This window comes from Callionymus lyra, chromosome 7 (genome assembly GCF_982586985.1).
Source record: "Callionymus lyra chromosome 7, fCalLyr1.hap1.1, whole genome shotgun sequence".
In the NCBI taxonomy this organism is placed as follows: Eukaryota; Metazoa; Chordata; class Actinopteri; order Syngnathiformes; family Callionymidae; genus Callionymus; species Callionymus lyra.
In genome coordinates, this window is record NC_141824.1 from 25,143,002 (window position 1) to 25,155,535 (window position 12,534).

Below are 12,534 nucleotides of genomic sequence, written 5' to 3' on the forward strand. Positions count from 1 at the left end.
TCAAAATCTTTCATCATTGTCTACGTTTGTAAAATGTAAGTGAAGCGTCTCGACTGACACATGTAAACACGTTTTTCTCACAGACACACACATACCTCTTGATCTCCCCTGACCAGGTAAATGCCCTCAAACTCATGCATCCTATTAGTTATACGCTGCCATGTTGATTATGACCCCCTTACTCAGAGCTTCTGTCGTCATGGTAACCTCTTAAAATTACTACTGAATCCTCTTATAAGATCTATTCTCATCTCCAGCATGAGTTGCAAGAGCCTCACTCTCTTGTCATATACCTGCGGTTCAACCTTTGACCCAATAAATAAAGTTAGTTGTAGAAACATCACCACCCCCCCCATCCTCTTGCCATCACCCCCCACACTCCCCCGTTTTGTCTCTGGTGCTGCCGTCTGTGGAGCTGTAGGCGCAGACCGCTGGGTAAGACGTCAGAGTGACCGTCCAAAACTCCGGTGGCGTCGCTCAAGGTTCTGGGTCCACGGGATCTTACTGGTCTTTGGGCTTGGCACCGCCTGGGGTCGTGTCGGGAGGAGGTCCGCCACCGTGGGCGAGTCGTTGTAGGCTGGTGGGGGACGCAGAAATTTGGATAAGAGTGGATGTTGACGTGACCATTTAATATACATAAGAAAAGTGATTTTTTTTAAGGTCTTTACGTCCACAACTAGATTATGACGACTCCCTGTTGGCAGCTCACTGTGGACATCGTCAGTTTTACTTCTGATGTAATGTTTTTAAATGTGATATTTCTCTTCATATGACCTTTTATAAAAACAGTATTTAAGATAAGTTATATATAAGTAAACTGTAGTGGATAGTTTTTACATTTCACATTATATTAATTCCTTTTTTTACTTTCATTTGTGACTTTAAAAAAAAATATTTAACATTTTTTCTCCCAAATTACTCAATCACTCAAATAACAAATGGTTATCATCACAGTTTTGTTGTGATTTTATCCTTAATGCAAACTATATTTTTAAAAGCACTAAATTGCCTAGATCTTTAAAAAAAAATATCTCTCGTATTTAAAATTAAAATGTCCTACTCGTTCAAATGCAGCCTCCATTCACAGATTTAATTTTATAATGAAATGCATTTTATAATTCTCAAAAATAACATTTTAAGCTATTTTTAATTATTTTTTTCAACTGTTATTCAAGTAAACTTAAAAAAAAAGTATTAAACTCTCACGCTCTAAATTATCTTAACACGTGAGTAATTATATTTCGCCATCTTTGCGCGGTGGTCCTTTGATCACGTGGTTAAATCGATCGTTCTGCTGCAGTGGTGTGAAATAACGGCATTAACAGTTTGGCCAGCAGATGGCAGCATACTCACGTATCCTTGACGTTGTCAATCTTGCCCTGAATCTTTGCGATAAAACCATCGACCTGCTCCTGTAACACGAATATATTCAGCAGTAAATACCTTAAACGATGGAATCAAAACATTCAAACATAGATTCTGAGTAGTTTGACTCACCTGGCGTCGACTGTAGAAAAGTGGCATTGAAAAGACTGCAATCACACCTGGAAGAGAAACGAGGGAAATGTCACGGGATGTGTGGGTTGATCTAAGATGATCTAAGAAGGAGATTCTTACCCATGATGACGAGAGTAAGGCCATTACACAGAGCTCCCAGGAACGTGGTCAGGTACATCAGAAAGAGGAACTGAAGATAGACAAAGCAAGACTTAATAAAACCGACTGATACATTTTTATTAGTTCCAATAAATAATAACAAAAATACAAGTGTTAACGTTTCCCTTTTTATCTCGGGGTCACATGTGGGGGATCCAGTGTTGCCCTGACATGGGACACTGTCTCTGACGGTGTCTTGCCGGGACATCTCCACATACGGAGCCCAGCGTGTCGTGTCACATACCGTCCAGGTCAGGGTTGACGCTGCAGGGTCTCGGGGGCTCAGGTGGCTCACACCCTCTCCCCAATTTACTGTCACTCCCCCAACTCTGTCGTACTGCTGATCACAGCAGCGTCCACATATTTTGTCTCATACAGAGTTGGACTCATTTTAGTATGTCGCGAATAAAGTTGAGCAAATATAGGAATAAAAATGACATCTGAGGCCTTGAAATTTAAAAGTCGTTCAATATACTGTATTTTCAATATTCAACATCAATAAGGATACATTTAAATATTGTCCTAATAATACGATATTCATAGAAATAATAATCAAAACACCAACATTATATCTTCAATTTTGTATGTCTTTTTAATCATATTTTCATCTTTTAAAATTTTGTTTCAAAACGTTTTTTTTATAAAAATATTTTGATTTACAATTAACATTATTTTTGTGTTGCATTTAAACGCCAGGTTACTAGATGGCAGCAGTCATTACGTCCTTAGCAAATAGGGGAAGCACAAGGGGAAGAATGACATCTCATGAATGAGGACGAGAGGATACAGTTGTCTCAGGCAGCTTTTTTTTTTAAAGCTGATGTTTGGACATAATTTGGTTGGGAAACAAATGCAAGCAGTTACAACTTTGTCACGATAATACAACCAAAGTATCCTTGTTCCTACAGTATCGCTTTCAGTATATCGTATTGTGATATGTATTGTATCGTGATATGTATTGTATCGTGATATGTATTGTATCGTGATATGTATTGTATCGCAGGATTGTTTCAAATAAACACCCCTTATATTCATTGTTTTCAACAAAATGACTACAGACCACCAGAGAAGAGTTGAGAATACAGGTGAGACATATTTTAAGCAACTCTATATTTTATGTGAGATGGAAATTTTGTATGATGGGTTGTATGACAAGTACATGAAGCATAAAGCTTCAAGCAAAAACTAGCAACACTTTCAACTTCAGAAAAAAAAGACCAAAAATATAATGTATAAATGATGGAGGAAAATTATTAGATAAATGATAGTATGAAGAATACACATGCAGATATGAATCAAATGACTATAAATAAACTAAATTAAAATATTTTCACAGTTTTCCTTGACGAGTCGAGTTCATCAGGCGCCGTGCTCACCTTGAGGGAGTCGAAGACGTTCACGACCAGGAAGAGTCTCCTCAGTGCGTCGACAGCCGACAGAGTCATGACGATGATGTTCTTCATGTAGGTTTGAGCCTGTTCTCCACTCAAACTGATGTCCATGTCCATGTAAGACCTGAGACACACGAAACCCAAGACACACAATAAGATGAAGGTGGACAGAAGGAGTTTGAAGGTTGACAGATGACAAAAGAATATATTATTTTATCCAACCATCCAGCGGGCCTCATAAAAATAACTTCTCAGGCCACATTTGGACCTGAGTTTGACACATGTAACATATTCTATAGCTTTATTATCAAATGTTTCTAATGAGTTGATCTAAGAAAGACCAAATCAAGAACTTTCAACATCCAGAAGTTGACGTCATTAACGTCACCCGAATGGGTCACAATATCAACAAGATAATAAATCGGAACCGGCCTTGACTTTTGAGCCGACCACAGGAATAAGTTAACAGGGACGGATACGATCCCCGGGCCTCAAGTTTGCCACGTGAGACTTATGCAATGACAGCGACGTCTATTCTCAAACCGACTCAAACGTGATACGAGACGACATCTTCCAGCTAGTAAACCAGGGGTGTCAAACTCAATCACACAAGGTGCCAAATTGTTTCTAGCCGTCCAAGTTCCGCGCCAAACTAAATGTATATTTACCAAACAGGACGTAAGAGTCTGACTTTGATATTGTCTTTTCATTCATTGAGTCTCACTTTATCCTAATTATCCCTGTGTTTGGTTCTCCTTTACCAAACAAATTACAGTTTTAAAATCATACATCAGACATACATCATCAGTGTCCTTTATCCTATTTTAAAGACCTTATTAATCCCTCTAGACTTGCAGGGGTGTCAAACTGGTCCAGAAAAGGGCCGAGCCGGTGCAGGTTTTTGTTTCAACCAGTCAAGCACACATGAGGTAACCAATCAGGTGTCGGCTTAAACAAGCAACACCTGACTGACAATTAATTGATAACTGTCTTCAGACGCCTGATTGGTTCAACTATAGGTGCTTGACTGGTTGGATCCAAAACCTGCACCGGCTCGGCCCTTTTCTCGACCAGTTTGACACCTGTGCTCTAGAGAGTTCCTTTGAGAAGTTAGATAGCAAGAACAAGAACAGTACAAATAAAAAGAACAAAGTTCAAGGAGATAACAAAGCGCAAATATAAAGAGCATAGATGATCCATATTTATATATTTATTGGGGCAGGATTTAGCCAACGGTCCATGAGTTTGACACCCGTATTGTAAAACCAAGAAAAAGGTTCCTGTGTCAGAGTGGCGACTTACTTGAAGGGGTGCTCTCCGTCGCCCCAGTTCAGGGCGTAGAGCAGCCTGTAGTAGATGCGTGCCGAGATGGTGAAGCACATGACGGCCAGCGAGACGTTGGAGACCACACTGATAATGCTGAGCTGGAACAGCGACAGCAGGCCGACCACCACCCCGGTCAGCACCATGCCGGATCGCTCCATGTCCTTCCAGTAGATCAGGTCCATAACTGAAGGAGGATGAGACACAATTCAATCATGACTTAGGGAGTCAAATTTAAAAATGATCTTTTTATTCTTTGAGGCTCAATTTATTAAAAGTATCTGTGTTTGTTTGTTTTTTTTTCAAACAAATTCCATTCTTCAGCGCAATTCAACGTCATGAGGTTCAGTGGAGACAGACGGGATTTCAGCCTCCAGCTTTGGGGACACGTCAGGCCGCGGCTCCGACTAAATTTAGCCCTCGGTTGAGCGAGGAGAGCAAGCGGTGGACCAGCACCTGCTGACAGCCGTCAGGCGGTGGCAGCACCTTTTCTACACACGACTGCTCTGGTGGTAACAGCTGTCGGGCAGACAGAGGCGTGAGCGCCGCTCTGAGGTGAGTTTTTAAGCCAGACTGAGGATTGTTGGGAACAAATTTAATAAAAAAATGTATAAAACTTTTCCAGACAATGAATACCCACAATGACCCTGAACAACTCTTGACTTAAATATTTTAAAATTACATGTTCTTCAAAAACTATATTTTTCTCTTATAACTTTCATAATAATAGTCTTTTTTTTATTTTAAATTTTTATGTAATAGTTGTTTAAAAATAGAAGAACGGAAAATTTAAAAAAAATCTGAAAATTCCAAAGAAAATCTGTCAATCATGACAACAAAACAAAGAATTCTAATGCATGCTCGATTGAGAAAGTAAGTAGAATCTCAGTTAGCAGGTATAAATCATGACTATAAATCATATTAAAAATTCTGTTTCAGTGTGTTCAGCGCTGCTGCCTGGGTCGTGAACCCAGTTAACAGGGAAACAAGGAGCCAAATAAACAACCAGCTGAAGTGTTCAAATGCCACTGATGTCATACATGCTCTCTACACTACCATAGGACAATATAAATAATAATAAAAATACCAACATTATGACAGACATTATAAACCCCCAAATATATAACACGTTCGCCTGCATGCTGCTAACAAGCCAGAACAGATTTAAAGACGAGTCATGAAATCAAAGACTTGGTCTCATGAGACTTCGGAAGTGTCTGCAGACACGAGTACATCTTCATTCAAATCTATCAATTAAAAAAATACTTTCAACTATTTCTGCATGAAATTCCCGCCATAAGTTCCTCACCTTTGCTCTCCATTTTTCTTTGTGGTTTCAGGCTTTCCCTTCACACACCCTCTGTCACCTAAACTCTCTGGTCCACTGAGCTCCGCTCGACTCAGCGAGCTGTTTTTGGCCACCGCCTGCTCGCTCAGCAGTCCAGAAGGCCTGCGAGCCCAAAATAATCACGTCTGCTGTTCCCGCCCCGTCACTGACATCTTCGCTCATCCAGAAATGACTGACGTCGGTGACGGGACTCTTCAAAGTCAGTTTAAACGTAAAAGCAGCATTTGCTGCACAGATTAAAAATATTTATCCTGCTTCAACTATGATTTTGTGCTTTTGGATACAAGGGATGGGTTAGTGAGGCTTTATGAAACAGCTGATTAGGTATCATGATACAGTGTCTTCATTTTGAAAGACCACTAGATGACACATGAAAATTATACCAGGTTTCATTGAATTAGTAGATGAGAGTCACAGAGAGTGACATCTAGTGGCCTTTCAAAATGAGACACTGTATCACGTTACCTCATCAGCTGTTTCATGAAGCCTCATCAACACATCAGTAGTTACAAGTGAAATTTTCAGGTAAAACAGCACACAAAATTATTTTTTCTCGTACATGTAATACAGCTGTGTCCAACTGAAGGTCTGGGTGCTCAACAATTTGTTTAGTTTGGCTCAAAATTGAATGGTACAGCTAAGAAGAAAACAAATAATGCATACAAAGTCAAAGGTTTTAATTTTATTGATTATATCTAAGCTAACATTATGGTTTTCAACTTAATTCGACTGAAATGAGTTACAAATTAAAGTACTTAAATAAACATTAACATTAGTTAAAGCAACTCTATGCAAGCAACGCCAGTGGACTAAAGTTTTGTTTAGCCAGACGGGAGAACACATTTCCCATGAGCACTCGCTAAAAGTCGCAAAAGTTTAATTTCCCGGTTTGCAGCAGTAGGACTAATTTTCTGTTTCTAGTCTTCCATTGACTAAATGAAGGATGGATATCGATGAGGTAATGAATCAGATTGTGGATAATGGAATATGATATGCTTTATGACGGCTTTGTAAATAACATAATTTTAACTTTGTTTTCGTACCGTAACTCACCCCTCCACCCCCTACACACACAACAACCAGCGCGATATGTAGCATGTTCACACTATCCCCAAGAACCTTTACAGTGAAAATAAAAATCACACAAAACGTCATTCAACTAGTTTTAGGTCGATGTGTCATCACAAGTTATTTTAGTACAAAAATATTAAGGTACTCAAAACTATTCAGAGCTGCTTTAAATAATGAACTTTCATTTTATATTTGTAACAGCCACACACCTTTGGATCATTTAGAAACCAGATGGAACTGGAGGAAAGTGACAGTGTGCTACAAATTGTTGTACAATAAAACAATGACTATAAATATATCAAATCTAAAATAAAACATTTGGACGTTGGAAGGAAACCAGAGGGTCTTAAGTAAACCTATTCAAGCAACTCAAAAAATAGTTGGAATGTTTTTGCTTAGAGGATGCAAAAAACGTTATGTCAACAATAAGATCGAGAATAGACATCCAAAGATAAATATACACTGTAAGATAAACATCCACAAATCCAAGCAATAAAATATGATCCATGTGTGCCAGTTATATTCTGTCATCAGCATTACCACACTCATCACTGCCCTCCTCTGATGCCTTCTATAATAAGAACAAGCTCTTCTTCCAAGTGATGTCCACTTAAAGTGACATCAGACAGTCGCCTGTCTGTCACCATGACAACAAGGACTACAACCACAACCAGCTTTATTTTGTAGTAGCGGTACCCTCTGACATCACTTCCCGCCAAAACATCAGAATCACTGAAATGCATTCCCGTCAATCTGCCAGTCATTCCTTAAACCTGTCGAGAGGCTGTTGCTAGGAGACATGAAGGAGGAGGAGGAAGAGGAGATAGAGAGGGAGGTGAGGGAGCAGGAGGAAAGTAGGAGGTGAAGAAGAGAAAAGGAGTTGGTGGAGCAGGAGAAAAAGGACGAGGAATAGGAGGAATTATGGAGGAAGAGGGTGGGATAGAAGAGGAGGTGGAGGAATATAAGGAAGTGGAGGAGGAAGAAGAAGAGTAGAAAAAGGAAGAATAAAAGAAGGAAGAATATTGTTGCGGATGAAAAAGGAAAAGGTGAAGGAAGCAGCTGAGAGGAGGGATAAAATGAGGAAGAAAAGGAGGAGAAGAGGTGGAGAAGGAAGAGAAAGAGGTCGGAAAGGATGAGGAAATGGGAAAGAGGTAGAGGATGAGAAGAGAAAAAAGGAGGTATAAGAGAACAAGGGAGGTGAAGAGAAGGTGAAGGAGCAGGTGGGGGAGGAAGAGGTGGATGAAAAACAGGTAGGTGAAGGAGGAAGAGGAAAGGGATAAGAGCAGAAGGAAGAATAGAAAGTAGGAAGAGAAGAAAGAGAAGGAAGAGGAGAAGTAAAAGATGGAGAAAGTGAATGCAGAGGAGAAGGAGCCGAAGGAAGAGGAGAAGAGTGGAGGAGGAAGAATGAAAGGAGAGAGGGGATTAGAAAGAGGAGAAGACAGAGGAGGAGAAAGAGGAGGAGGAAGGAGATGCAGAGTAAAAAAGAGTGGGTAAAGTAGGAGGAGAAAGATCTAAATCGTTGACCTTTTAAGAGTCAGTGAGTACCTGCTTCATGGGCACATCCTGGAGGGTCGTCTGAGAGGTCGAGGGTTGAAAACCAGTCATCACTGAGCAGCTGTTCCTGAGAGTTGAGATCAATGTGGGCTGGTGATGATGATGATGATGCAGTGAGCATCATGGTTCCTTCATTGACACTGGGTTCTAGCTCTGATGCTGTTAGGGAACAACATGATGCTACAAGTTAGCTTTCATGCTACACATAGTTACGTTTTTAGTTAATGGAAGACAAAATAAATCCAGATTATGATTTTCTGACTTTATTTTCTCACCCTGGATGGACTGTGAGGGCACGTGTGGAAGGAGGGATGGAGAGTCAGAGATGGTGTTTGTCAAACACATTTCTTCTCTTTGGATTTCTTCACATCCGTCCTGAGTCTCAATGTTGTCAGGAGAGTCCTGCTCGCTGACGGCCTCCAGCCGCCTCTCCTCCTCCTCCTCTTCCCGTAACAAAAAGGCCTGGGGGTCCCAGTCCGAGTCCGGGGAGTCCAGCAGAGTCTCGAGTGTGTCTGCGTGCACGAGGGGAGAGCGGCTCCGGACTGACCCGGTCCTCCTCCGGTGGCTGCGTGATGCCCCGACAGCCTCCGGCTCAGCGATGGCGATGTAGGAGAAGGTCAGCTCGAAGGAGTTCTGACGCGGCGTCCCCCAGATGGAGGGCGACGACGTGAGTGCCTCCTCTTCCACGACTCCTTCATCCCCCTCCTCCTCGTCCGACCACTCGCGAGCCGTTTGCAGCTCGTACGCTTCAGACTCCTCGTTTCCACCTGAGTGGAGGCAGAAGTAGGTCAGAGCTGAAGGTTCATGGTCCGTTGTTAAGCAACAAACGTGGAGGATTAAATATAAATGATATCTGCTAACTAGCACCAACTGCTCCCTACAACCCTGGCTAGCTTAAATCTCATCACTTGAAGGGTTTTGAGAAAAGCAGTACCGTCAGTGCATGGAGGCGTGGAGTCAGGAGTAGACGCCACCGAGCCATATTCCTCTGAAAGACACACAAAGTTACACAACAGCAGTTCAACATTCAGACACTTTACGGATCTCTAAAGGAGAAGTCGACTGAGTAAACAAGCAGACATTTTTAAGCAGTCTTTTTCATATTCTGGTCGTGACCCCAAGGCCGGTCGCTAGGGGGCGCTAGTGAGGCCTTAAAAACAGAAAAGGTTTCCCCCCTTACATGTGTGCTACAGAGGTTTTACAGAGCTTTTCTTAGGTTCAAAATGACGGTCATGGACTGCTCTGTCTTTGGACTAAGCATGGATTTTGTTTTTGTTTATTCCACTGCAAAGGCCAAAAAGACTGAAAATGGTCGTGCACCAACTGCTCCTTTGTCACTAGTGCTAATAGGATGAATATGATCATTTTCTTAGTCCTGTTCCAAGAAAGGTTTTAAATTAAATAAGAACTCCATAACTCAAATAATAAGCAGGTTACAGCCTTTTGAAATATTGCAAGTCCTCTAAGGTTTTTGGCCTTTTCGCTACGGGGAAAATGCTAGGACTCTATAACCCTTTTAAGTCCACAGAAGATTGTTAAATGGACAATATCATAATTTAAACTAAATGACATGACTTTGGAATTTTTCAATTGAAAATTAATTTGGCGCTGTTATATTTACTTAAAATGAGTAAAGAGATCCTCTCAAACAAATTGTTACGCTTAAAAAAAAAAAAATCAGCATCACTTCATGCAAAAACCTCAAAACAGAGGCCGAGAAAAAAGTAAACTAAATACAATCCGTTGAGTTTACCCAGCAAGCTAGAGTACCTGAGGGGTAAAATGTACATTTTCATTCTTGAAGGCTCAAAGTATCTTAATTATCTCTGTTTGTACATCTTTGCCAATTCAGTTTTGTATTGTTGACATCCATCAACTCGCTCTTATGTCTTATCTCAAACACTGACGTCTTCATAGGTCACCATATCCACATGAACAATTTTGAGCCAACCATTATATATATAGTAAATGTTATCGAAAAATTGTAGCTAGTTTCTACACAACACTACAACACTTTTCATTCATTTAGTTTAATTGACAGCAGCACACTTACATATAATATAAGCTATAGCGATAATAATACGGATCTTTAAATACAAGTCACATGATATTGAGTGTCACTCTTGATGTACTTCAGCCTCGAGGCCTCGACTCTCTTCATCCTCCAGCGCCAGTGTTTACTGCTGGTTACACACATCTCATTTATTTAGCCTAAAACTAAAATGATATATTATATCACGTTGAGATCTGCACAAAAACATATCTGCATATACAACCATTCATCCACGAGAAATACGGTAGTAAAAATGGATGAGGGGAGAGAGGGATGTGAGGAAAGAGATGAGAGGAGAGAGAGTAGAGAGGGAAGAGAGGAGAGAGGAGGGGAGGATGTTTTGCTTTTAGCAGTTAGCAAGTGAAGGTGCTGCGATATCAACACAGTACAGTACAGGAAGTGTAACACACGGGCACACCAGACTCACGGCAGTGGGAGAATCCTAAAACCTGGCCCATACTCCATCAAGACCTTGCGGGGCCCGTCCAGTCTGGAAGACCCATCCCTCCTCCTGCCAGCTATCCCGTGGACATGCGAGCTTCCCTCTCCTTGAGGCTCGTGCACGTCGATGGAGGAGCAGCTTCCTGCCTTCTGCTCCGTCACTCAGCAGCCCCTCCCTGACTCACACCAGCATCATCCTCCCCTCGGCCTCGTCGTCATGACTGCAGCCAGAACAACGTTGCGTGTCCGGAGGTTGAGAAAGAATGCGAGACTGAAGATGCTGAGGTCATCAATGTTAGATGAGGTAACGACAAAGATGAAGACAAAGACCTGCAGTCTGATAATATCATACCTAAAGTCAAATAATGATTTATATATCAAATATAATTAAAATAAATATCAAATAATGAATTATATATCAAATCTATAAGTTATAATTTACAGAATCATATATGTCAAATAATGATTTATATATCAGATATAATTATATAAATATCAAATAATAAAATATATATCAAGTATAATTATATAAGTATTACTTATCCTCATATCCAATTTAATATAATGATTAATATATCAATTATAAGTGTACACATTATCATTTATATTATCATATATTATGTAAAATAATGATTCACACATCAAATATAATTATATAAGCAATACTTAATATTATCATGTGAATTGTAATGTATAATTAATATATCAGATATAATTATATATATATAATTAATCATATATTGTGTAAATTCATAGTTCATATATCCAATATAATTATAAAATACAAAATAATGATTTATATATCAAATATAATTATATAGTTGTTATCTTATAAAAAATAATAAATTACATCTCAAATTATACAAATATAAAATATAATACATATAAATATATCGTTTAATAATTATTGGCTCAAAACATGTTATTTCCCTTTTTACAATCTTCCTTATTTTATCTGACTAACCTAAGACAATCTCCCACATGATGTAGGACACGTTTGACCAGCAAAAAAGCTTCACATTAAACTAAACATTAATATAAAGGTGCCTTTATTGAGACACAGCTGTTATTTTCAGCAGAAAAATGTATCTTTTCCACCAAGTCACAGACAAGACAAATTACATTTGACAAATAAAATGTTAAAATTAAAACATTCATTTGTTTTCTCTCAAAACGTTGTCTTTAAAATAGTGTAGAAATCATAGGATTGTTATCCAATTACTGATTCAGAAAACAAATTGAATCCGTGGGTCCTGCAAAGCTTTGACGTCAGTAAAAGAAAAAGTGTCTCCATAACATATCTCATAAAAGACACATAGAAATCAACATTTGTACATAACACAATCATACTTTTGTCTTTTATGTATCATGATCTTAATAGTGTAAATATTACAAACTGAATGAAAATTTGGTTTTGAAATGAGAACTTTGGATGATTGCGTTACTTTCTAGATCTATCTTTCTGAATGTAGGAAAACTCCATGTTTCTAGTATACATTTATATTAAAAAAAAGGTAGATTTATATTCATAATTTCTATGTTTCGTTTACAAAACTCGTAATAATTTCTGATTCTGATTCAGATACATATATATATATTCACAATAACATTATTATGATTATGTAATTCACAACGCTCTAACAATTTTAAATTATTATATTGCAAATACATTTTCAAAATGTATTCAAATCTCAGAG

The 12,534-nt window shown here is 39.1% G+C and overlaps 2 protein-coding genes across 2 annotated transcripts in view; both read right to left on the reverse strand.

Moving 5' to 3' along the window:
- The window catches only part of calm3a (calmodulin 3a (phosphorylase kinase, delta)), a 224,469-nt gene that overhangs the window by 156,537 nt on the left and 55,398 nt on the right, over positions 1-12,534 (reverse strand). The window lies entirely within an intron of this gene.
- Positions 385-10,964, reverse strand: rtn2a (reticulon 2a). Its single transcript, XM_087795421.1, has 10 exons — positions 10,824-10,964; positions 9,278-9,331; positions 8,619-9,110; positions 8,335-8,502; positions 4,350-4,557; positions 3,033-3,171; positions 1,618-1,687; positions 1,498-1,544; positions 1,354-1,412; positions 385-577 (listed from the first exon to the last, which is right to left on the reverse strand). The coding sequence occupies exons 1-10, from the start codon at positions 10,852-10,854 to the stop codon at positions 502-504; spliced, it is 1,344 nt and encodes a 447-aa protein (XP_087651547.1). The 5' UTR covers positions 10,855-10,964; the 3' UTR covers positions 385-501.